A 24,136-nucleotide genomic window follows, 5' to 3' on the forward strand; every position below is an offset into this window, starting at 1 on the left:
CCGTTTCTTGCTGAACAGCCAGAACTGTCTGTCAATATGTAAAATAATCAAATGTTGTGTCACAAGAGCCATGTTATGTAGATGAATGCAGTGCTTTATAATTCACTCGAAAGACAATGTCAAATAAATTTTATTTGCAACCAACGTGACTTCAACAATCTGTGACACTGAAACAACCTGCAACTCACAAGCTGTGATATAACAAATATATTTCATTTTACATTTTCAAACCTTTTTAACTGTGACTCGTAATTAGCAGCAGTTGCTGGTATAATCTCACATTTTGTGAGATATACAGCTCACATCCATTTCTGTCATTATTGTAACCTTCATAACTCTCGATTTCAAAATACAACCATTGACTCTAGAAATAAACATGACTATCATGGCTTAACTAAGCAATAATCATTCCAATAATAATGAAATCATTTTAGAGTAGAGATACTTTGAATTTGTTTTAAATATTATTGGAAGTTATTTACTTTTAAGAATGGCAAAATAAGTCCCAACACCTTAAAGCTGTAACTGATTAGCAATTACAAATTTGTTAGGAATTGAAACAGGCAATTTAAAAGAATGGAGTGGAAATGATAAATTTTTGGCACTTCCCATCTGAGGCATAATGGCTTTCCCTGTTTGACCTCACCTCTTAGTATTAAAGTATTTGAGGTAAATACTGCAAGTACAGCAATCAATTTAAAAAAAGAGGGCAATATTTGACATCATGTATAAGCCCTTTCTTGAACAGATTACAGACCAGTATTTTTCTCAAATAATGTTCAAAAGCTTTACACATCACATGGTTGAAAGGCAACTACATCATACACATACAAAATATCAACTGTTATTTTCACTTCATCAATCAAGGCCTCTTGTTTAATGTTCTTTCTGGGTGACCTCTGTCTCTAACAACTTGAAGACAAAGATCATGTAGCAAGGACATTGGTGCACAGCACAAAAATGGTAGCAACACTGGCTTAACATCACTTAATACATGATTTCACTCAGTTACCATCACATAAGGGGTGAATGCCAGAAAATACAAATACTGTTAATTAACATGCAAAATTCACTGATATCTGCAGTAAAACTAATGACTGTGGGTTTGTTATGGTCTATTTCATTACTATGATACTCCCTGGCCATCCCTAGACATCTCCATATTGGCTTGGCTGATCATGCTAGGCTCCCCTTTCTGCAGTGGGTTGTCACCCTCCATTGAAGACTCACTGGTTGGCACAGCTGGCCGCTCATCCAGTTGCTCAAGTTCGTCCAAGATGTTTTGGACCTTCCGGACTCCATCACGTCTAGCCTGCCGCACATCTAGCCGCCCCTCTGGGTCTACTGAGTCCAATGCTAAAAGCTCTTTGGTCAACATCTCCTCCAACAGTAAGTACTTCTTATCATTCTTCTTCCCTTCGAAACATCTTACATCTTGCTCCAGTTTTGCCACTCTCTCTACTATCTGCTGTACCTTAGCCAAACCTGGGTGCCTTGGAGCTTGAGCGTCTGCCTCATCAGCTTTAGAACCAGGATCCTCTTGTACAGAGTCCTCGGGTTCGGATTTTGGAGGAATCTGCACTGTGATGTTTGATGTTTGCTGTGACTGCTGAGATTGCGTTTGTTGGGGTTGTTCCTGCTGCTGAGGTTGGGACACCTGCTGTGGTTGTTGAGGCTGCTGTGGTAGTTGGTATTGTTGGGACTGTGGAGGCTGTTGGGACTGTGGAGGCTGTTGGGACTGTGGAGGCTGTTGGGACTGTGGAGGCTGTTGGGACTGTGGAGGCTGTTGAGGCTGTTGGAACTGTGGAGGCTGTTGGAACTGTGGAGGCTGTTGGAACTGTGGAGGCTGTTGGAACTGTGGAGGCTGTTGGAACTGTGGAGGCTGTTGGAACTGTGGAGGCTGTTGGAACTGTGGAAGCTGTTGGAACTGTGGAGGCTGTTGGAACTGTGGAGGCTGTTGGAACTGTGGAGGCTGTTGGAACTGTGGATGCTGTTGGAACTGTGGAGGCTGTTGAGGTTGCTGTGGCTTTGGTGCATCAGGCTCTCTCTGCACAGGCTGTGAAAAATTAAGGTTCTCGGGTCTTGGCATGTTCCTTTGCTCCTCCTGCTCCACTTTGTGAGGTGATTCCCTCTGTTGGACATGGTGTTGCACCTGGGGATCATAAGAGGAATGCTTTTAAAATGACTGGTTCTCCACATACATATCTTTCACACAATAAGGCAGAGAATACTTTAGTTAGTTGGATTGATACAGCCATTATCTGTTCATACGCTTTTGAACTAGGTCAAAGTGGGGCCTCTGATTCACTATTTCAGTAGGGCTTTCCATGCTCCGAGCTTCACTGTAGCCTCTGGGGGTCAGTTTTATATACTGTGATGGTGGATACCTCCATATCCATAGTATTGGATGAACAGCTGTTTAGTGAATATGCTTGTATTGAGTTTGGTGCCCTGATTAAGCATAGAACCTAATCTCAATTATGTTGGAGATGTGTTATTAACCGTTTAGCAATCAAGGTTACAGGTAACAGTATATGCACTTTTGTAGTTGGAATCAGATATTATCAACTCAATTTCTGATTTATCAGTTAGGTCATAGTTGTAACACCCCATTAAATTAAACCAGGTCGAAGTATTGGAACCAGATATCATCAATTAACAGATGTAATCATGAGATTAATTACCTGTGGCCTTTCTCCCATAAACTGTGCTATAATTGGAGACTGACTTCTCATGTGGGGAGGGAGGTGCATTGGGGCAGCCTCACGGTGCTGGGACACTATACTTGGAGAGGCCCGATCCCGTGGAGGGGGTGTAGACCCACGATGACCGCTCCACTCCTCTGGCTGTAGGCGGTGGAAAGGTGTCTGGTGCTCAGAGAAAGGCAAGCGTTGGGAGTAGAGTGAGGAGTTGACTGGGGATTGTTGACCTACAGCTCCCTCGTGGATCACTGGGATGGGGATATAACCTGTCTGAAGGCTGGTGCTGCTGGGCCTCGAAGACTGGTGGAAGGGGGCATTATGAATCTGTGGGGGAAAAAAGACATATTGCTACTGAAGAATTACAGCTACAGTTTTAGAAATAGGCTAAATTATGGGTTGAAGCACTTAATTCCAAATATGAATACTCCCATTTTCTGCTCTGAAATCTCACCTCAGGCCCTTGTGAAACAGGAGAACATGCTTTGCAGGGCTCTGGGGGGCAGCTCTCTGAAGGGCCCAACAATGGAGATCTAGGTCGGCAGTGAAGTGTAGGAGCAGGGGAAGGTGTCTGTCCTTCTGCCCGAACATTCTGTAAAGAGGCTGGTTGGATGTAGGAATAACATGATGGCTGTTGTTGCTGTCGGAGATCTACACCCTCATGGAAGATAGGGATGGGTATATAACCCTGGCGGAGTGTGGGGTGCTTCATCTCCCTTAAATATGTCTTCTGTGTCTCCTGGGGACTTGGCTCTTGAAGAACAGAGGGGCCATTCTGAGATAACTGGCTGACCTGAAAAATACATGGAAAAGAGCTGGTTAGGGAATTGATCATACAGGACGAAACAGTAGCCTAAGCAATGTTACAAGGCTGTAATTCCCTGACAGGAGCTCAAAAAAAATGAAAGGGAAGAACTGCTTTCAAATCTGTCATAATGTTAAAACTAAGGCGCTGTTTCACATCCAAAGTATACTGCAAAAATTAAATGGTTCACAAAACGCTGAAGCAAATTGTTTCAGTCTATTCTGGCAGCCTGAAAGCATTAGTTAGATATGTGAAATATCCCTGAGAGATGTTAAAAACATCACCTCTCTGACCACTTGAGGGAGGAAACTACTCAGTATACAATTCAAAAATAAAGCTGATTTATCATTCTGATTATTCAAATTCTAATTATTAACATAGTGTAAGGGACAAAACTATATTCAAATGTAGGAAACCACTTTTTGTCCATCTTATCTGAATCTCTATATTTATTGATCTAGTGTTACAGGTTGCTGTAAAATCAAAAGTAAGCTGGACAACTCACTGGCACCCAAATATCACCTAATTCAGTAAAGCCTACATCCAATATAGCATATACTTGCAACACTAATATACCTATTAATTAGTTAACAGGTGAATTAATGTAACTGGAAAGATTGCCCTTACACTGACTTCCTTTGTTGTCTTATGTTTTCACACAGTTCAAGTGTTGATTGTAGCAGTAACAGAGTAGCACAACTGGGATAACGTGAAGTTATGTTTCAGAAACCAGACAACATGAAAAAAAGCAGCATCGACAGATACAAATAAATAAATCACCTATCCATATTCATTCTAGCGGAGTTTTCCAAATAAATGTCATAAATAAATGAGAATACAGCATTAACGTATAGCCTAATCCATGGTAACCATATACAAAAATATAGAGAGAATAGTCTAATATATAGAATAGGCTGTAAAATAATTAATTAATTATTGTAACTCATTAAGGTGTTCTTCATTCAAACTTTTTAAGCAAATATAACAACTTGAACGACCCTTTGCCCTCTACCATTTTAGCATGGACGCTTCACTGCCAGCATTGCACCAATTTTATCCCCCGACAGCTGTCTTTCCAGCAGATTCTTCGTTACACCAAGTTTGGACAACAGCAACCGTGTTGATCTTTCTAAAGGAAGATGCCAACTGGCACTCACCTACCGTCTCAAGATTTAGCCTACGTTTTAAAGTATTTCAAAGAAAATACTAAATCACACCAATATGACTCATATCTAACTCTCAACTAATATCCTTTGAGCAGCTGAGATACACCCGTGTGTGTGTGTGTGTGTGTGTGTGTGTGTGTGTGTGTGTGTGTGTGTGTGTGTGTGTGTGTGTGTGTGTGTGTGTGTGTGTGTGTGTGTGTGTGTGTGTGTCCGCTCAAATCCCTTGTAAGGAAAAGTTTTAGCAACGAGGTATAAAGATGAGATGAACAAACATGGTTGGTGTGGCCTAAAGGCTTTAAATAAACCTTATGAAGGTGTCCAAATCTCACAGGCATGGCAATACATGACTGCAGTGCGTCAACTACAATCCAGTAACGGTTAGATCATAACATAAGAATTTAACTGGCAAGCTATTAGTTAACCATTATTATAAAGTGGGGCGGGGGTGCTCGGAAAACATACCATTGCGTTGGCAGATCAACTGGCAATAGTTTGTTCAAATATAATAAAAATAGACAGTTTTCTATCAAATAGGCTACACTGTGTAGCTGCATGTAGAGCAATAACATTACCGTTACCTACTTGGTCGCAGTGTAAGATATCATAACCAGAAATATCAGACCACTGGCTGTCAAACGCTGTCATAACATTAGCAGGTTTCACAGTCTTACATTAAACATTGATACAGTTAGATTATTTGAGTGAGGGGCTACTTTACCTTTTTGAGATCGTGTCTTGGGTCATTCCATGTTGTTTTGCGATTGTTGTGATCCACAAAAAAAGGCCATCCTGTCTGTGGGTCAATTTTTATTTCCCATCCAAGCGGTAGAGGGTCGTCATTTGACATTGTTACCAGCGGTGAGTGCGTCTTCATGCTGTTCATTCTATCCGCTCCTTAGTACTGTGCCATTTTATACAGAAGGGGACCCTTTAAAGATTCCTTGCGGTGACGAATGAAAAGGGGCTGGAAGTTTCTCGAAATAGCACGGTCAACGTGGAAAAAGCTCTAAGTGACATGTGTTTCACCCTATACATGGAAAGTTCCAGGTCCTTCTTGTAACATGTTACAATGTTTCACAAAATAACTCTTTGGAATGCAGCTAAACTACAATTTAATTAATGTATTATTGTATTATGAATGTATTATTAAGCTACTTCGCAATTGGCCATGGTATTTTGTGGTGGTCCGTGGAAATCTTGTATCGTGTCAACAGACGTTTCGTTGATAAGACGTGCACCAAAACAGCTTCGAATATAAGGCTACAATATCGTCCTGCACAATATCTACACGCGTTACCCATTTCATAAATTGTATATCCAATGTTACTGGAATGTGCTCTGTAGACTTATTATAATAGTAATAATGTAGTAACTCCAAATTCCAGACATTGTACATGCGCAATGGCACTTTCACGTTCGTCATATCTTCCCTACTTGATTTGCGCCATTTTCTACTTGCTGGCTGGACTAGCTTCTAAGAAATAATTATTACCAGGATCACCTAGCTAGCTGTTATTAGCAGAATAGTCGACACAGCTGAATATCTCTGCATGAGCATGGAAGACGAAAGCCATCCCAAAACTCTGTAAGTAATTCTTACAAAACGGTTGTCAGTGTCACGGAACCAGCTGGCTAGCTAGCTAGCAAACTAGCTAGTATATCACCCTGCAATGTTCTTGGAATAATAGTAGCTAGCTAACCCAGGTAACTAGCTAACGCTAGCTAATCTAGCAAGCTAGGTTGCCATGCGAGTCAAACGAACCAGTCTGAGCCACACACGTTAGCTTGCTACTATCGAAATTAGATATATCTGGGGAAATGTACCCCTAGCCTCAGCTATACCTAGCTATCTAACCAGCTAATAGAGTAATTTCGAACAAAGCATCACTCGATCTCTTTTTATAAATGCTAACGACATTAGCTTGTCATCTTGGTCTTGTTGCTAGCACTGGCCAGTGTGACAGACGGCCAAGACAGAAGGCCACTACAATAGCGGAACAAAGTGCACCTCACTTAGCAGATAATAATTGCTATCCTACCTGTACGTACTTTCTATGTCATAGGTGTGATTTGTTGATCATTTTATTTCGTTCCACCTGCTTTTGTTTCTCTCCCAGATATGTTGGTAACCTTTCCAGAGATGTAACAGAAATTCTGATACTCCAACTCTTCACTCAGATAGGCCCTTGCAAAAGTTGTAAAATGATCACTGAGGTAAGAAAATCAGTTTGTCCTGCAAAATATGTAAAGTAACTGCCTTTGTTTTGGATTTCATTGTCATTAAAAAACATGATCATGCAGTCATTATAAAACATTATCTTGCTTGTATGTTGTGTCCAACATTTGATCAAGACCTGGTGACATGATGAAATTGAACACGCTAAAGTGATCACGTTTTGGGCTATAATATGCTTTCCTGGCTTTTTTTTTTCAGCAACCCGATAGCAGGAGGATGAATTCTTCTGTCGGGTTTTCCGTTTTGCAGCAAACAAGTAACGATCCGTATTGTTTTGTGGAGTTCTACGAACATAGAGACGCTGCTGCTGCTCTTGCAGCAATGAATGGGAGGAAAATATTAGGAAAGGTAATATAAATATTTTTTTATTAAATACAAATTTTAGAAGGTGTTACACTTTGTAACACCTGCCTCATTACTCATATAATATATATTGGCCACAGACTTTGATTATGTGAAATATTTTTTTTTCTCCAGGAAGTGAAGGTCAATTGGGCCACCACTCCAAGTAGCCAAAAGAAGGACACATCCAGTAAGTGTCCTATGCCCTAGTCATTGTTGGCCTGTACTAAACCCCCAGACCTATTCATGCAAGGCCATCAGTTATATAGATTTGCCAAATGCAATCAAGTGTTATTAAGTGCCATTACTGTAATTTGTTGAATTCACTCAGATATGCAAGTGTGCTTTAGCACTAATGGTTAACAAATTTGTATTGGGCGTTTCAGATCATTTCCATGTTTTTGTGGGTGATCTGAGCCCTGAGATCACCACGGAGGATGTCAAAGCCGCATTCGCACCTTTTGGGAAAATCTCGTAAGTTTTAAATGGGAAGACTTGACTTGAATTTGCTCATTAATATGTTTTTCTACCTACAGTAATGCAGGACTTTTTACAGGATGTACAGGAAAAATAAAAGCAGTTGTGGTAAAGAGAAATTAGGCAGTAGATGACACATTTGGATAAAACACATTGTAATTTTTTCACCAGACACCTTTATTTTGCTATTGATATATTTAGGAAATGGTAAGTACTTTTTAATGTGCAATTTGCAGTGGCAGAACAAGCTTGTGTATAAATGAAAAGCTTTCAGCTTCTGAAGTTATGAGTAAGTAAAGTAATAGCACTCTGGTTATTTTACAGAAATGCTCATAGGATTGGACAGGAGCTTGAAGGCTAACAGCAAGGAACAGTGCACACCTGAAACTCAGATGTAGTTTTTTTTTCCTCATCTATTTATTCTGTTTCTTTCCATTTATTGCAGATAATTTGTGATGACATAACTTATTAATACACTCCAGTTTCAAAGTATTCCTTTCGAGATTTAGCCAATGTAAATTGTCTCATTTTGGTTTGCTTAGTATTGTTGATAGCTTAAATGCTCCTTTCCTAAAGTTCTGAAAATTTTCAATTTTTCAAAATTTGCAGCTCCCCAAACTCCATATTGGTGGTAAAGAATTGACCAGGAAAAATAACGAAATCTGTTAACAGGCCATGTATGCCTTTTTAATTCCTTTTTCTCTTTGATATTTTAATATATTTTTATTGGTAGGATACCATCAGTAACTGTTAGGAATGCATGGTAATACATAAAAATTGTTGCTTTCTGACTTGCTGATTTCAGACAGTAAAATAAGTGTGAATATTGATTTTAATGAACTATTTAATGGCAGGGATCCCTTTTATTGAAAATGAATATGAAAACAGCTAACTCAGCAGTGTAGGTTGCATGTCTTTGTAATGGTGTTTTAAAATGCTGCTTTGCTTTCAAGTTGCCAGTATAGGTTTTACGGTAGATTTTAACATAGGAGAATACATGTATAGATGATCGTCTGTGTGTGTGTGTGTGTGTGCCTCTGTGTGGGTGTTTGTGTGTGTGGTTCTTTTAGTTTGACGTGTGTAATGCAGTAAGTGTTGAAGCTACTTTGACGTTTTCTTGCAGGGATGCCCGTGTTGTGAAGGACATGACTACAGGGAAATCTAAGGGGTATGGATTTGTGTCCTTCTATAACAAACTGGTAAGGCTCCAGTACAGGAACACGAAATGAAGGTTATTTCTGTTTACTATCCTACTTTTAGTACATTTAATGTCATTTAATACACCACCATAGATTCACAAACAAAATTGACTTTAGCTATGTTTATCAGATAATTTGATATTGTACAAACAATTAAGCATCAACTATTGACAGAAATATCTATGTAATATTGATGTATTACTGTAGAATATTTAGCACAGATCAGATGTCTCCTAGTATGTTTTGTGATTCATAGAGTTTTGGAAAAGAAACATTGTCTTTTGTGTTTTCATAGGATGCTGAAAATGCCATAGTGCACATGGGAGGACAGTGGTTAGGAGGGCGTCAGATCAGGACTAATTGGGCCACCCGCAAGCCACCAGCGCCCAAGAGTGTGCCTGATAGTAAGTTACAAGGAAAAGTCTACCACTCAAAGTGTTGCCAGAAGTAAGTTTGTCATCCATTTGTCTTCTATTTTTGATTGTCAGATGGCTCAAAGCAGCTGAGGTTTGAAGATGTGGTTAATCTGTCAAGTCCACAGAACTGCACTGTGTATTGTGGAGGAATCCAGTCAGGACTATCAGGTAATTGTTTCCTTTTGTCATTTGGAAATGTAGTTACATTCAGGGGTATAATGCGCTGAATTAGTACATTGATTATGTAATTTTTTGGGAGAAACCTATATTTTTATATATAATCCTTTTCATTTGGACACCGATAATGAAGTACATTTTGTCTACTTAACAATGTAAGAATAATGCTGTGGCAATTGTATTTAGTGTGCTAAAACTGCTGTTTTACAAAAGGTAAAACAAAATAATTTGACAAAAATGTATATGTAATACTAATAACCTTTCTACACTCTCAATGACCTTACCTTTTTTTTTTTTTTAAGAACATCTCATGCGACAGACATTCTCGCCCTTTGGTCAGATAATGGAAATCAGAGTTTTCCCAGAGAAAGGTTACTCATTCATCAGGTAATTATCTTCCAAAGCATGTAGAGTAATGTTTTGCCCCTAGATGGCAACAGCTTAGGACTCAATGATTAATAATCAGCAAGTACTTTTCATGGGATAAAGTAGCTGGATAAATAGTTTGCATGTAGTCCCCTTTTTTTTGCTGATGGTATACTGCGATTACAGAACCCTGCTGAAAGCATATTTCTTTTTAAGGTTTTCGTCGCACGAAAGTGCTGCCCATGCAATTGTTTCAGTGAATGGAACAACCATCGAAGGTCACATTGTTAAATGCTACTGGGGCAAAGAATCTCCTGACATGTCCAAGAATGTACAGCAGGTAGTGTGCACCACCTACAAAAGGGGTCTTAAAGTTACTTAAGCTATTCATTTTTAATTTGCTTCCGTTTTATTCTTGTTGACAAAAAGTTTTTGTCTTTGTGCAGATGGAATATGGTCAGTGGGGACAGTGGAATCAAATGTATGGGAACCCCCAGCAGTACAGCCAACAGTACGTAACAAATGGGTGGCAGGTGCCGTCTTATGGTGTGTACGGCCAGACATGGAATCAACAAGGATTTGGTGTAGAGTGAGTTGGAGCATTTATTTAATCATACACAGTGATTATACCAGACTTGATTATACATCACAAGTTGACTCATTCAAGTTCGACCGAGTTCCTGACCAGGCTTTTTGCTAGTGTAGAGAAGAGAAATTGATGCAATTACCAATATATTTTGGTAAACTTTTCTAGTATAAAGCTTGAACAACCTAAACCATATAGAAATATAATTACAAAAAATTGACCTAAAATTTTCATTGGGGAATATTTATTACATTTAGCTTCCCATACCTCACCTACAGTATACAATACAATCAAGGCCCAATTTTAGTACTGTACAATGATTTGATGTCAGGGCCACACTAAAAAATGCTATATCATTCACAGGGACTCCATTCTGGCAGCAGCCGCACAGAATATTTCAAGGTGACAACTTTATTTATCTCAGCTTTCCAGCAAATCTTTCACTTCTCTCTTTCTCTCTGTATTGTGTTCTGATGTGTGTGTTTGCACATATTCTCCCTGTCAGGCAGTCTCAGTCTCCAGGCTGGATGGGAGGTTTTGGATCCCCACAGTCGCAACCCCAGCCTGGTCCTGTGATGCCCAATCAGGCCAACTTCAGCATGACTGGCTACCAGACACAGTGAGCAGGCTCTCACATCAGTCACAGTCTTTCTGCTCCAGGGAATCAGTGGACAACCCATCGTATGTAAATCTGGAACCGCCTCCCACCCAGTAAAGATCAGAGGCAGTGGCTTATCTCTAATATGTGAGGGAAACACAGTTATTTATATGGATGGGTAGTGTAGAGGGGGTGGGGGGTTTCCTGGCTAATGTTTTGGCTAGATTTCAACAAATCGTAAGTTCAAGAACCTGGACTAACTTAATGTGTTTTATAGGAGAGATCATCATGTTTTTGATGAGTTACGTTTACCACTTAATGTAGCCTAAAACAGATTTAAAAGTATTTGTACCCTCAGTGTGAAATAGCACTGTAAACATTTTAGAAACTTTCTTAAAGTGTTTGGTAAATTATTTTAATAATGAACAATCGCTCTCCTTCCCAATTGAGGGTGTTTTATCAGATGTATTAAGGTGCAATATGCTTTATTAAAACATGTCCCTATATGACATATGATGCAAAGTGAGGAAGTCGATATTTTTCATGTTTTCATCCTCAGAAAACAGGAGCCAATTGTGAGCTGGAAAATGCTCTAATGTGTAAATTGTTTTTAGTATAAAGTTTAGTTCAAGCATTTTGTTCTGCTGAGTGAATTTTTAAAAATGTCTCTTTTGGGGTTGATCTTGTTTTGTAAATAATAAGGCAAATTATGCCATCATGTATAGCCTAATAATCAATTAGTTGCTTTGCGCTCCTTTTTGACATGCAAATACTAGTATAATTCTTTAATCATCTTATATCTACAAATGTCACTTCTGGGACAGGTCAAGAAGGCCAACTATGTATATAACCCCTGCTGCGTACTGTATGTAGAAAGAGTTTTTAAGCATGTGCTCTTTTATAGAATAACAAGTTTCACAAACCCAATGCTGTACATACTGTACTTTAGGTAGATTGGTGTAAACAGGCTTATAAAATATGTTCTGTATGATTTATAATGAAGCCTTAACTTAAGTCAGTTACAGCCACCTTTTTTTTTTCTTTTTTTTTTTTTACCTCAAGCTCTTTAGAAGATGAGATTCTATATTCCAATAAGGGTTGTCCCAACTATGAGGTTGTGTGCCATTTCCACATAATAGCTTGAGAAAAGTGGGTTTTGAGTTTGAATTGCACGTTTTTGAAATGTATTATCTTGGTTGCTTAAAGCATTGAATGTAATTGGGTAAATTTGCTTTTAAGAAAGGTGTAGGTATATTCTTTTCAATAAAAATGGAAATTGATCTGAAATAAAACAATGATTTGAAACTATGCCTAACCAAGTGTCTGTGTGTAGGTTTTATATTCTGCAATTCTAGAAGTCTGTTGACAGATCTTGATACTCATATGACGATTAAAAAAATATAAGCTTTTAATTCCATGTATCACACACAATCATTGATCAGACTTATTTTATTAACAACACATGCTACAAAAGACAGTGTCTTACTTAGGCTTCACCACGCACTATATAGTAACAGCAATTTAGATCTTAACTGCATGTTCCAATGTTAATTAATATTATTTTCTCAAACCTGGCCTCATTTAAACCTAATGTACTAGTACATTAAACACGTCTATTGAGTCAGATTTTCAGTTGAACCACTCATAATATTGTACTTAATGTGACCTAACATCAACCACAGAGATCAATGCCTGAATTGACAATAATAATTACTTAAAAGCCCAACACATGGATTAGCAATAGCAACATAAATAAAATACACAGATGTGATGTCGACACATAAGACACATGAATATGCAAAGATTTTATCTTATTCTAACAGTACATCATGATTAATAGTATTCACATTGCCCAAGTATATGATGCAAGTATTGTGCATTTTCTTTCTGGACTTATATAATTGCTTGGATTTATGTATGTTTTTCTGTTGAATTTTATGTATTGTCATTAGTGATCGATGGTATTCTTGAATTTAAATTCTATGTAAATATTTGTTACTTTAACATTTATATTAAACTAACTCAAATTGGTCTCGTTACAACAGTAATCGGTGTAAGAGTACAGCATACGAGTTTAATACTGCTCACCTTACTATGCCACCATTGTTCCTAAGTGTTATTGATTATGTTGTGCTTTTCTTCTCACAATTGTTGTTCTGGCACTAAGCTACATATGGCTGTTTGCCTTGGGCCAGCCTTTGACAGGATTCTGACCATCATATGTGGTCTGGCCAACAGGAATAGTGGCACTCCATGGTGATGATGTCTCTGCGCGTATTTCTCTGTTGAGTTGTACCTGATTTTTACCATCTGAAGCAGTCTTTTCACTCTAGAAATTGACACAAAGTCTTAAAAGTTTGATAATCAATTGTGAGGTTGTGCAACACAATGTGTACATATACACACATCCAGTATTTTAACACCTACCTTAATCATTGTTTCTGTGCCTTTTTTCCACCCATGCAGTTCCAGTTTCTCCATGACCAAGTCAAGCCTCCCCATAATGGCTGCTACAAATCCTTCAAGGTGAAGAACCTGTCTGACCAATCTACAATAGAAGAAGACAGAAATGATGGTCCCTAGAAAGGATGGTACACACATGTACATTGCCATTATGTACAATTACAGCGTGACGTATACAGTACCACATCAGAGCATCCAACTCTATATACATTTTTTTCCATAGGTATTTAATTGCCTATTCACTAACTTTACTATCATACAAACTGTATGGGTCACCACAAAATGTATCTACAGGTGAATGTGCATCTAGTGCTAAAAGAGATTGGTTGTTGTTTGTCTATATGGCAATCAAAAAGCTGGTCTTGTCTGATAAAACTGGTGTGATATTTGGTGCTAAAAGGTCAAAGCAGCTGCTGCATGATACTATGTCAAACTTGATGGTCATATGTGTCTAGAGCCTTTTCTTTAAATAAGAAGAAATGTTTAAAATGTTCAACTCATCGCACTTTTGGAAATCCTCCTGATCCACTGTTTTAGTTTTCTGCTCATTGTCAGGTTTCTCCAGGGAACCATTAACATAGTTTTGTCCAAGATTGTTAAGCTCAGCACTAAGAGCATCCTGCGTGTGACAAAAGGAATATGTATGTTTTTGGTTTATCAAACATTCATGATCTTTTTACATGATCCAGAATTTACCTTTTATTATTGTTTTCTGTAGTGTTCTCTGTGCACTTACCCTTTTATCTTCTAGTTCTCTCTTCATTTTCTCTTGCTCTTCTTGGTCCAGAATTTTGTTTCCATCACAGTCAAATTTGGAGAAAGCGTCAGATATTTCATGATCAGCGTGTCCCATCCTGAGGAGTTAACGTAGTAGTGTCAAATTGAATACCATAATTGAAAGGTTAGTGTTAGTTCACTGAGGGTGGAAGACTTACTCTTTAAGAGTCTCTCTGAAGTCTTTGAATTCTATTTCTTTGGATCCAGAATTCAGGGCTTTTTGGACATCTGATATCTTCTCCTTTTTCAGTTTTAGTTTCATAAATGTCTTTGCATAACTCTGAAAAACAGATATAATGTAAAAACATTTTCTGTAAAATCTTGATGTTAATTATTGATATTTAACATATATATATATTCATATTTATATCTGTATCGCCACAATTTACCTGTTTGATTATGTCAGTAATTTGCAGCTCATCTTTTTGGGATGAAAGCTCTTCCTTTACCTCAGAATAGGTGTCATTAATAATGGCCAAAAACATGTTCTGGGGAACAAATCAATAGCATATTCATAAATACTGTTCACTTTTTTCTGTAGGTTAATAGAAAGTGTATTAATGCAACTTACAAGTAACACAAAGAAGACAAAGAACACATAAGTGACAAAATAGATGGGCCCAAGGACTCTGTTGGCTCGCTCAATTGCATCGTAATCGAAATCTCCAAGAATGATCCTGAACTGGGTAAAACTACAGAGTAAAAATAACAAAGCATCAATTGTTTTAATGTTATATTGCTAAAGACATTTTTCAAATATGTTGTCAGACATACAACTTCTCTTACATGCACTTGACAAAGGTACTGAAGGATTCCACCTCTGTTCCAAAGAGCAGATAACCCAACTGAGCATAGGCAAAGAACACAATAAAGAACATGATAGCAAAGCCCATGATGTCTTTTGCACAACGCCCCAGTGTAGAGGACAGTTGAGTCATGGTCTTATTGAAACTGATGTACTTGAAAACCTACAGGAACAAGAGAGGGCGATTAGTTTTTTGGACACGACTTTTGTAACACAATATTACATCTTTATGCATCTTTTTTCAGACCTACCTTTATCCAAGCAAAGAACAAGTTCATTGCATTCATGTTATTATATTGTGTTTGCCAGAATGCTAAAAATTCAAAATCTGCATAGATATCCGGATTCTGCAATAGTGTGCCAAGTAATTTATCCACTTTAATGGTGCGAAAAACATTGAAGACAATAGCAACGATTGCTAGCTGTAAAAAGAAAAAATATATATTTTATTATTTTTATAGAGAACATGAAATGTCAGTTTGTCCCTCATTTGTAATGCCTTATCTACTCAATTTACCATGATGACAACCACATCGAGAGTGTTCCAGATGCTTTTAAAGTAGGAAAACTTGTGGATCTGCAGCTCAAGAATCTCTTCCACAACATAGTAGAGAATGAACAAACAGAACACCATCTCACAGCCAATTATAAAATAATCCCAGTAGGTGATGTAGCGAATCAGTTTGACTGTTCTTATCTGATAAGAGGGTATTGCTCCACCAGTGGCTGGAAATTCAACCATTAACCTGCAGAAAAAAAACACTTTTGGACCATTCTGAACAATTAAGAAAACATCTGAAATTATGTCACTGTTCATTCTTCTATTTACCTGATGACACAGAACAAGTTAATATTAGCGTTGTATGTGGAAAAGTCAACAAACACTGCCCGAGTCCCATGGTCCAACCACAGGTTGCTCATCATCTCTGCCAGGACTGCAGCTGTGTCCTCCTTGGTTCTGCCAAGGTCCTGGTAGTAGCCCGCCCCACTGTAGGTGGTCAGCAGCCCCCAGTGAGCCGACCCCTTAATCTCTTTTTCTGTGTGATACTGCCAACTGCAAAACCAGGAATGCAATACTAAACATGGCTTCTGATAAAGATAACATTCCCAACAAACATTCAAAACAATAAACAAAACAAAAAACGATTAAAATGTTAAACTCACGCTGTGCCATTAATCAGGCCAAAGTCCAGGATGTCCTCTTTCTTCTCATTGTAGACATCAAAGCATCCTGTGATTTCGTTCTGGAAGTCACTGTGGACTTTGCAGGAGTTGTTCTTTACCTTGATTTGTCTCATTCTGGGCACTCCTAGCAACAGGTTCTCATAGTAGATAAAGGACTGGTTTCTATTCTCTAGGGACTGGTTGTTGTACCACTTGGTCCAGTAGAGTCCATCCAGTAAAGGGCCCTGGGCATACTGTTTAATTCAAAGAGGTATTGAAAAACTGAAGCTGTGAAACTGGTTATGAAAAAGCAAACTCTCATTATAGAAATGGACTTACGGTGTTGTGCTTTATAGTTGTCTTGAAAGATATCAATGATATATTACATTTTATGCAGACATTGATTGATTAATTGATAATTGATTGATTGTGAAACACTGTTATTTTAGTCATATTACGTATAAGCAACGAGAATTACTACTCACAGTCCAAAAGTCAGCCATGCTGCTAATGGATTGAAATTGAACCCCGCTGTCGCTGGGTGTATTCACAAACAGGCCTGTCATGACTTTAGTATAGTAGTAGGTACTGGAGCTGGTCATACCATATGTCACTGAAAGACAACACAAATACATTGTTATTATCAGCCAGTGATTCATATCAACCTTTGCATAGGCTCTGGCTAAAATGTTGTCCATTCAAGTGTTCAAGATAAGGCAAGGAAGAATGAGACACGCTCCTCATTCAGCACTTGTCCTTTAGCCTTGTTCACATCACAGGAGTCAAAGAGACCAGATTTACCTGGTAATTTGTTTGAAGAGAGAGCACACTGGCTGACACAAATACCCTCATCAAACAATGTAAATCTAACACAGACAAAGAAACAATGGCTTGAGCTAATGCTCTTATCAGTGAAAGGCAGGGGCAGTGCGTGTGTTCCTTTCAGAGCAAATGTTTAGCAGGACAATGGCTTTCAGCCAGCGAGGATGTTGTGGGCATTTTATAATGAGCACTAAAGCATAAACCGATCATGATAAATTAACATTTCGCATGACAGTAACAGTTTGAGAAAACACGAAAAGCTCATGGTGATGTATATTTCTGATGTATTTACCAATAGTCTACATTAAGGAAGACATGTTACCCGATCTGTGCATTATAACAAAATGAATTAAAATCATGAATTTCATAAATCTACTGGATGTGTTTCAACATTTTCATCTCATATTACATTGCCTTGTTATTGTACCCAAGCTATACATGATCCAAACTAAACATAACAGGACAATAATTGCATACAAGTACATTTCCCAACCTGGTTAAAACACATTGCTGATATACTTACAGAGACACATATCCACAAGAAAAAACACATAGACCAGTAACTCCCTCAGGGTCGTCCGAATAAACAGCTCTCTGTTGCCTGCAGTGTTCTCAGTCAGAGCCGTACCCCACAATCCTACATCAAACAGAAAAGTGGTCAAACAAAATATAGGAATCAAGATAAACAAGAGGCTGTATCAAAGTCTAAGAAGTGATAGAAGTTCAATTACCCCTTTCAAATTAAAATTAAAATTACATTAAACAGTAAATTATTCAGTTTGCATATTGATAATTGTCCTTTTTAAGTTAAATGACGTAATGTGATGATGTCAGGTGTGAGGTGTTTAAAAGACATCCCATTACAAACCTGATCCCTATAACATCACACTACACAGGAATTTAACTAACGCTAACGAAAACAACCCTTGAACCAGTTCCTACCTTTGAAGAACGAGCAGCAGCCAGGTCTTGTCTTATCCACCCCCATGTCCAGCGGATCAGGCTTGACTGGGAAAGAGTCTGGGGTGTTCAGCTTGCTCATGCTGTTGAAGGAGCCATGGAAGTGGGGTTGAGGATTGTAGACAGTGCTGATGACACGAGGCAGGGGTGGAGGAGAGCCACAGTAGCCCTGGTTTACCCAGGAACCTTTCCCTAGACTATCCAGTTCACACTCCACCTGGCCACTCAGGTGACTCTCTGCCCGGTTATTTAGTCGCTTCATGTTAGGAACGAACTTGAAATCAGGGAAAGGGAATGTTGATACACTAATAAAGATCCCAGTGCGGCAGATGCAGATTTGAACATCACCTGTTGGCGAGATGGCTTTAAAGGGATGGTGACAAAAAGGGAGGAGGACATAGACAGTGAAGAGGGAGGAGCTGTCTATTTTCAATTGAGCATCATCAATTGTGCACCATCTGCACATAAATGCATTGTGTAATGAAAACAAATGTGTGATGTGGGTCTTAATAAAAAGGCAGAAAAGTGGCCTATATCATTCATAACATTTTTGGCACAGTTATATGGCCGTTGTGTATTATTTTATATTTTGCAGCTAGATCATATTATTCATTATTGTATTATGAAGTCGACATATGTTACTGTGCCACATCCTAAAATTGATTTAAAATATCTTCTTTGAGAAGAGGCTCAAAGAAATATGTTCTTTATGAGGACACATTTGTCTTTGTCTCTGATGTATCCTCTCAAATATATCCTTAAATTGACCCAGATACAAAACATGCCACAAAGTTATCACAAGCATTGTCTCAAAACGACACATTGCGTTTGGTGGGTTGAATTTTAAAATTATAAGGTCTAAACTAACCATTGTGGCAATTTCCCCTTGGACAGGTATGCTTAGCCAGCTAACATAATCTATCGATCTTCACTCACAGTATTTTCAGTGAACGGCCTCAACTTTGTCATTACACTTTCTAACCGTAGGTACCAAAAATATTTGAAAGTTTTGTAAAAAAAAAATTGCGTCAAGTTTGTTTTTGTAAACCGTGTTTGTCTGTTTATGATGACATGTGCAATCATAAAATACATGAACTACCAAAAATTGCGACACGATTAAAATGTCTCTTGTAGACAACAAATTCAGGCCAATTTTATGTCTTCTGTAGAGAAATATACACCTATATAATATAATCTGCTGACACGAGGTAGGCCCACAATCTACAAGCATTGTTACATTGTATAACCACTCATTCAATTAAAAATTATCCTGCAGAGAAGATCAATTAACTACATTTCAATTACATCCTAGTCCTAACTATTGACTGCATGTGACTGTAGTGGCCAAACCAGAGGGAAGCTTAAGTGTCTCTAACGTCCTTTCCAAAAAGACCAATATAACAGACCCCATCTCATTAGTATAGCATTTTGACTAACTCTGACCCAGCTTTGCATACATTGATGATGAGCCAATTGTCAAAAAGCATACATTAAGTATGCAAACAATCAACACAGCATATAACTACGGATGGCCATCTGTAGGATATATAATGTAGCAGGTTTGGCACACCTCATTATTGGTTATTAGGGAAAACTTGTGAAACAACCCATTTTGGGGACTATTGACTGTACTATACAAAACAAGTGCCTCACTAAAACACAAAATATGCAAAAGTGCAAAAGGTAGAGTAGCGAGGAGGTTTGTTGTAGATTGTCGCTTTGATGGAGATGTCTTATCCCAGATGCATCTTGTCCAGCTATGGAAATTCACGCTTCAGTTCCTCTGAACAGAGATATTATGTACACCCCCTGCTCAACAATAGAGTATAATTCCTCCTTCTTCACTGAAGCATTGGCAGGGTCTGGAACAAATACTTTTTGTTTTAATTAACTGCAGCTTGTGCCACAATGGCAACCTTTTCTAATTTGCAACAAACACTTGTCCACACGTCAGTATTCGATGTTGATGTGGCATTATAGCTTCTTGTTGTTGCTGTAATGTACTGTCAGATTGTTTTATGACCTAATGCAGGGTTACATGACATCAGAAGTATCATACAGCCCAAATTTAAATGTGGTCAGATAGCAGTAGTAGTAGTGATAATATCAAAATGATACAACATTATGTTAAGAAAAGGTTTTCTGTGTCCAATTCAATCCTGTGTTCCATAAATTAGTGCCAGCAGCTTTCTCATTTAGTGCACCACTTGGGTCCATATATTTTGGTTGACAGTTGACGTAATGCCTTCTTATCTCAGAACACAGGAGCTTAGGACAAAAGGGAAGCACACCCATCAGGGTGCAGGAAAAGACAGAGCAACAGATTTGACCTGGCATCACGCTCACTAAGAATATGACACATCAAAACAAAAGACAAGCAGTACACCTCTATTTTTCCTAGATCACCCTTTGGGTGACAACCATGCCCATGGTTACAGTTTTTTCAAGGAGCCCATTTATTGAATCGAAAACTTGAATCATTGACGTTTACCCTTTGGGGGATTCTGGAAGGATGTCCTCACACAATTTATGATGTTATATCTTGTATGCATTGGAACAATCCACACTTGCTGTATGTGTGAGATGTTGGAGTTGATAAACAAGCACAAACGTTTTTTGTTTTTTCATAAAAAAATTATGTTTATTTCAGTTCTAAAACTATACTGAACAAAATAGAGTTTTATTTAGTTCACTGTACAAAAATTATTATTTTCATGCTTAGGTATTTCAAACTATACAAATGAATATTGAATACTCGTTGACAATATGTTTTTCCTAGTTGAACAATAGATAAAAAAATAACAACAATCTAACAATTTTTCAAATCCATTGTGAAAACAATGACTTGCCATCAATCTTAAATTGCACCGCATCTTTTAAAGGCCTGATTGGAAGGGTTCATACAATTATGGAATATATACACAAAGTTTCAATAATGAGCACAAGAAATTATGTATACAAGTTGACACAAACTTTGAAAGTTTAAAAGTAAGACAAAATCCAACTGTTTTTTCAAAAAGTAAAAAACAACTAAAAGTTTACAGAAAATATATCTATAAATAAAATCAATACAGATGTATTTACTAACCCCAATATTGGAGCAAAGCCTGTATCATTAACAAGCATACATGGTCATTCACCTCAAACAGCTTGACATATTTATTTTCCAATTCATCCACCCAGTTCAGGATGGCACTTGGAGGCCATCACACTGGTAGGGAAATGAAGAGTGCATATATTCATGTTCATCTGGAGAGCTGTACCTCATAAGGCAAGGATAGTTCTCAGGCTGGACGCAGTCAAACTGGAGATCCAGCCACTGCCTGTGGGGGGCAGTGTGCCTGCTCGCATCCGTCAGGATCCGATTGAGGGCCATGATATAGCTGAGGGCCATCTGCAGCGTCTCATACTTGGATAGTTTCTTGTCCTCACCCCATTGAGGGACCACTTTACGGAGCCGATCGAAGGCTGTGTTCAAGCCCTGCATCCTCTTTCTCTCACGGGCGTTGGCTGCCATCCTTCTCCTTGTGGTGCTCTCGTACTTTTCTGGACTCTTGACATCAGACTCAGATCCAGATCCAGAGTCAGAACAACTTTGCTGACAGGACATCATACTTTTGAGTCACAATTCCAATGTTTTCTTTTCACAGTTGTTTTCTTTCAAACTACATAAGAAAGTGCTTCAATCGAGTGCGATATTTTCAGAATTACCAAAAGCTACTTTCTGTTCTTCAAACTCCTTGTCCTTGGAGCGGAATTTTAATAAACAAATTGATGGTAAATCCAGGTGTAGTTGTTCTGTTAAGATGGAGAGGCTACAGTGTCTCTGCTCCTGGGGAGACTGAGGAGTCGTCTTTTATAGGAACAAGGAGATGAACAGGTGGTGGCAGGTGGAGTATATCTCCTCCCCCAAGCCCCCCTCTTCAATGTTGCTTGCTGGAGAATACACCCATGCTGACACACAAACATACACACATACTCTCCCTCTATACACACACATGCAAACAACCCTTAATGAAATTCCAATTAACTTTGGCTGGTCTATCTAGCCCTGGCTTCACTGAGAACCATGTGTTGCAAACACAGAAATTGTACCATCTGTCTAAGGCAGTTTGTTGATGATAATGCTTGAAACTTAAATAACTAAACAAGAGGACATTTCTGAATCACACTATGTAACACAATATTTAAAAACACAATGTTTTAAATAGCATAAGTAATATATTTATTTATTAGTTATTAATTTGATATCATGACAGGTCCTCATCACAAACGCCATTGCTTAATTCTGTGTCTTAATGACTAATTATCTTGTATTTGGACAGCAGGTTATGGAAAAAGTTGTGGATTGTGGACCAGAGTAGGCATATGCCAAGCAGGTCCTCAGCCACACATTTGTGATGGAAAGTTTTACCATAATCCACTGGCTCTTTTAATATCTTCTCATCTGCTAATTATGATAATCTGAGATTAGCCTGAGGGAACATAAGTGTAAGTGCGGCTCATAACCCCAGGGACTTGAAGAGAACATCAGCCTGCTGGGGACTCCTTTCATTATCTTGGATTATTGTTTTTTTAATCTGAGATGTTGAGCTCAATATGGTAGACACATGGAATATTTTATAATCTCATGCAAAACATGAGGTCGACACAATTCTCAATTTTATTTAAAAGCAGGATGAGATCCATCAAAATTATGATAGATATTGGGATACAAGAGGTGGCTCTATTTTCTTCTCAGCGGTTATCTGTTCTGGTTACACAGTATGTGGTACACATTAATGTACCAAACATACTGGTGACCACATGTGAAATAAATAATTGATCTGTCTAGTGGTCCGAGGAAATGAGACAGACAGAATAATTTGTTTGACTGTCTGTCCTTTCCATCTGGTACCAGTGAATTCAGTAATCAGGGGGGCCCAATCAGAGCAGGTCAATAACCCATCCCCCCTCCTTCCACCCAGTTTTATCGCCCCCCTCTTTCCTCTCTCCAAATGATCCACAACTTCACATAGACCCTGACATGCAACTAACATGTAAACATCTTCCAATGCACTCATCTAATAGTTCTCTCCCGATGTTTTAAAAATATATTTGTAGTTTTGTGTCAACAATCTTATCACATTCTACAACACTTTATTGACTTGTATTAGTTATGGGTCTCATTGCAGCATTCAATTCCTGGAGTAATATGATCAAACTCTATGCAACGATTTTGTGAATTTTATTCCACAAATGTCATCGCAAAGTATTAAGTACGTAATAGCCTACAGCACATAAATCATTCATCACTACTAGATGCTCAAGATAATGCCTGGCCTCAATATTGGGTCATGGACACAAGCTGGAGCTGTCTGGTCATTTTGAGATGGTCTGATTTGCTGTGCAATTAGGCATATAATCCCATCTACCAGTTTGGTTCATTGATTACAGATTGGCGTAGGTGGCCAGCTGCTGCGGTGTCTGTGGACCTACCACATCCTCCAGCCTTGCTTTTCCACTGACACAAATGATTGGCTTGTCTGGTGGTGAGGCAACCCTCTCTGCTAAAAGCCATATGTCATGCTAAAGCAGTGACCCTTCTACTCTGATGGTGTCAAGTATCATACAATGTCCTGATGGATGATAGATCTGTTAAGAGATTAGGAATGAAACGTATGGTATACAAAAGGGGAAAGTGTAAAACGTACTGTTTGGATGATTTGTCTAGGTTTGAGTGAATGTCATTCTACCCTTTTAGTGGGGTGCATTTTCAAATGATGATCTGTGACTGTCAAGTTTGGGGCTTGACTCAAATATTACATTACATTCACCTTGAAGAGTTTTCTATCCTACACTAAATGGAAACCGATCACTTCTGGCTAATCACACTTCATGCATCATGGTGCAGAAAATGGGGCAGAGACCTAAGGGTCTAAGTCATAAAAACCTCCCAGAGAATAACGCTGGGCCTCCTACATTACCTACTACTCTTATAAACATAAACTCTGGACCTTCATTATGATATTATGATTGGATATATTTCTAAAATGTTCAAATATGTCTTAAACCTTCTTACAATCAAATACAAATCTA

At 38.4% G+C, this 24,136-nt stretch overlaps 4 protein-coding genes across 9 annotated transcripts; 1 reads left to right on the forward strand and 3 right to left on the reverse strand.

Annotated features, from left to right (window-relative positions):
- Positions 1-112: 112 nt before the first annotated feature.
- bag3 (BCL2 associated athanogene 3) lies at positions 113-5,593 on the reverse strand. Of its 3 annotated transcripts, none has more exons than XM_047029142.1 (4): positions 5,389-5,593; positions 3,154-3,492; positions 2,685-3,026; positions 113-2,152 (listed from the first exon to the last, which is right to left on the reverse strand). In XM_047029142.1, the coding sequence occupies exons 1-4, from the start codon at positions 5,551-5,553 to the stop codon at positions 1,127-1,129; spliced, it is 1,872 nt and encodes a 623-aa protein (XP_046885098.1). In that variant the 5' UTR covers positions 5,554-5,593; the 3' UTR covers positions 113-1,126. The 3 variants fall into 3 exon arrangements, with proteins under 3 accessions (XP_046885098.1, XP_046885099.1, XP_046885100.1); XM_047029143.1 differs by lacking the exon at positions 5,389-5,593 and adding an exon at positions 4,517-4,808; XM_047029144.1 differs by lacking the exon at positions 5,389-5,593 and adding an exon at positions 4,132-4,181.
- A 482-nt stretch (positions 5,594-6,075) lies between these two features.
- tial1 (TIA1 cytotoxic granule-associated RNA binding protein-like 1) lies at positions 6,076-12,372 on the forward strand. Of its 4 annotated transcripts, XM_047029145.1 has the most exons (13): positions 6,076-6,255; positions 6,788-6,884; positions 7,105-7,254; positions 7,384-7,438; positions 7,635-7,722; positions 8,849-8,924; positions 9,220-9,328; positions 9,413-9,508; positions 9,820-9,904; positions 10,100-10,223; positions 10,330-10,472; positions 10,833-10,871; positions 10,975-12,372. In XM_047029145.1, the coding sequence occupies exons 1-13, from the start codon at positions 6,221-6,223 to the stop codon at positions 11,090-11,092; spliced, it is 1,215 nt and encodes a 404-aa protein (XP_046885101.1). In that variant the 5' UTR covers positions 6,076-6,220; the 3' UTR covers positions 11,093-12,372. The 4 variants fall into 4 exon arrangements, with proteins under 4 accessions (XP_046885101.1, XP_046885102.1, XP_046885104.1 ...); XM_047029146.1 differs by lacking the exons at positions 6,076-6,255; positions 6,788-6,884; positions 7,105-7,254 and adding an exon at positions 8,050-8,119; XM_047029148.1 differs by lacking the exons at positions 6,076-6,255; positions 6,788-6,884; positions 7,105-7,254; positions 7,384-7,438 and adding an exon at positions 8,335-8,402 and having other exon boundaries at positions 7,704-7,722.
- A 143-nt stretch (positions 12,373-12,515) lies between these two features.
- pkd2l1 (polycystic kidney disease 2-like 1) lies at positions 12,516-18,379 on the reverse strand. Its single transcript, XM_047029494.1, has 15 exons — positions 18,041-18,379; positions 17,622-17,735; positions 16,762-16,889; positions 16,277-16,530; positions 15,942-16,166; positions 15,630-15,858; positions 15,364-15,534; positions 15,094-15,275; positions 14,879-14,999; positions 14,697-14,795; positions 14,466-14,587; positions 14,267-14,384; positions 14,037-14,149; positions 13,495-13,615; positions 12,516-13,396 (listed from the first exon to the last, which is right to left on the reverse strand). Exons 1-15 carry the CDS (start codon positions 18,318-18,320, stop codon positions 13,235-13,237), a joined length of 2,439 nt encoding a protein of 812 aa, XP_046885450.1. The 5' UTR covers positions 18,321-18,379; the 3' UTR covers positions 12,516-13,234.
- A 2,863-nt stretch (positions 18,380-21,242) lies between these two features.
- Positions 21,243-21,671, reverse strand: atoh7 (atonal bHLH transcription factor 7). The gene has a single exon (XM_047030107.1). It carries the CDS (start codon positions 21,669-21,671, stop codon positions 21,243-21,245), a length of 429 nt encoding a protein of 142 aa, XP_046886063.1.
- Positions 21,672-24,136: the final 2,465 nt, after the last annotated feature.

Source organism: Hypomesus transpacificus, chromosome 11 (genome assembly GCF_021917145.1).
Source record: "Hypomesus transpacificus isolate Combined female chromosome 11, fHypTra1, whole genome shotgun sequence".
Classification (NCBI taxonomy): domain Eukaryota; kingdom Metazoa; phylum Chordata; class Actinopteri; order Osmeriformes; family Osmeridae; genus Hypomesus; species Hypomesus transpacificus.

Excerpts from the sequence above, each read along its gene's own strand:
- bag3 (XM_047029142.1), bottom strand. The coding sequence starts at position 5,553 with ATGAACAGCATGAAGACGCACTCACCGCTGGTAACAATGTCAAATGAC. Across the intron at positions 3,027-3,153 it reads CTGTTTCACAAGGGCCTGAG|ATTCATAATGCCCCCTTCCA; the intron begins GTGAGATTTCAG and ends TTTCCCCCACAG. Across the intron at positions 2,153-2,684 it reads TTATGGGAGAAAGGCCACAG|GTGCAACACCATGTCCAACA; the intron begins GTAATTAATCTC and ends TATGATCCCCAG.
- tial1 (XM_047029145.1), top strand. The coding sequence starts at position 6,221 with ATGAGCATGGAAGACGAAAGCCATCCCAAAACTCT. Across the intron at positions 6,885-7,104 it reads GTTGTAAAATGATCACTGAG|CAACCCGATAGCAGGAGGAT; the intron begins GTAAGAAAATCA and ends TTTTTTTTTCAG. Across the intron at positions 9,905-10,099 it reads AAAGGTTACTCATTCATCAG|GTTTTCGTCGCACGAAAGTG; the intron begins GTAATTATCTTC and ends TTTCTTTTTAAG.
- pkd2l1 (XM_047029494.1), bottom strand. The coding sequence starts at position 18,320 with ATGAAGCGACTAAATAACCGGGCAGAGAGTCACCTGAGTGGCCAGGTG. Across the intron at positions 15,859-15,941 it reads AACTTGTTCTGTGTCATCAG|GTTAATGGTTGAATTTCCAG; the intron begins GTAAATAGAAGA and ends TTTTTTCTGCAG. Across the intron at positions 13,616-14,036 it reads GATCAGGAGGATTTCCAAAA|ATTGGTCAGACAGGTTCTTC; the intron begins GTGCGATGAGTT and ends CTTCTATTGTAG.
- atoh7 (XM_047030107.1), bottom strand. The coding sequence starts at position 21,671 with ATGATGTCCTGTCAGCAAAGTTGTTCTGACTCTGGATCTGGATCTGAG.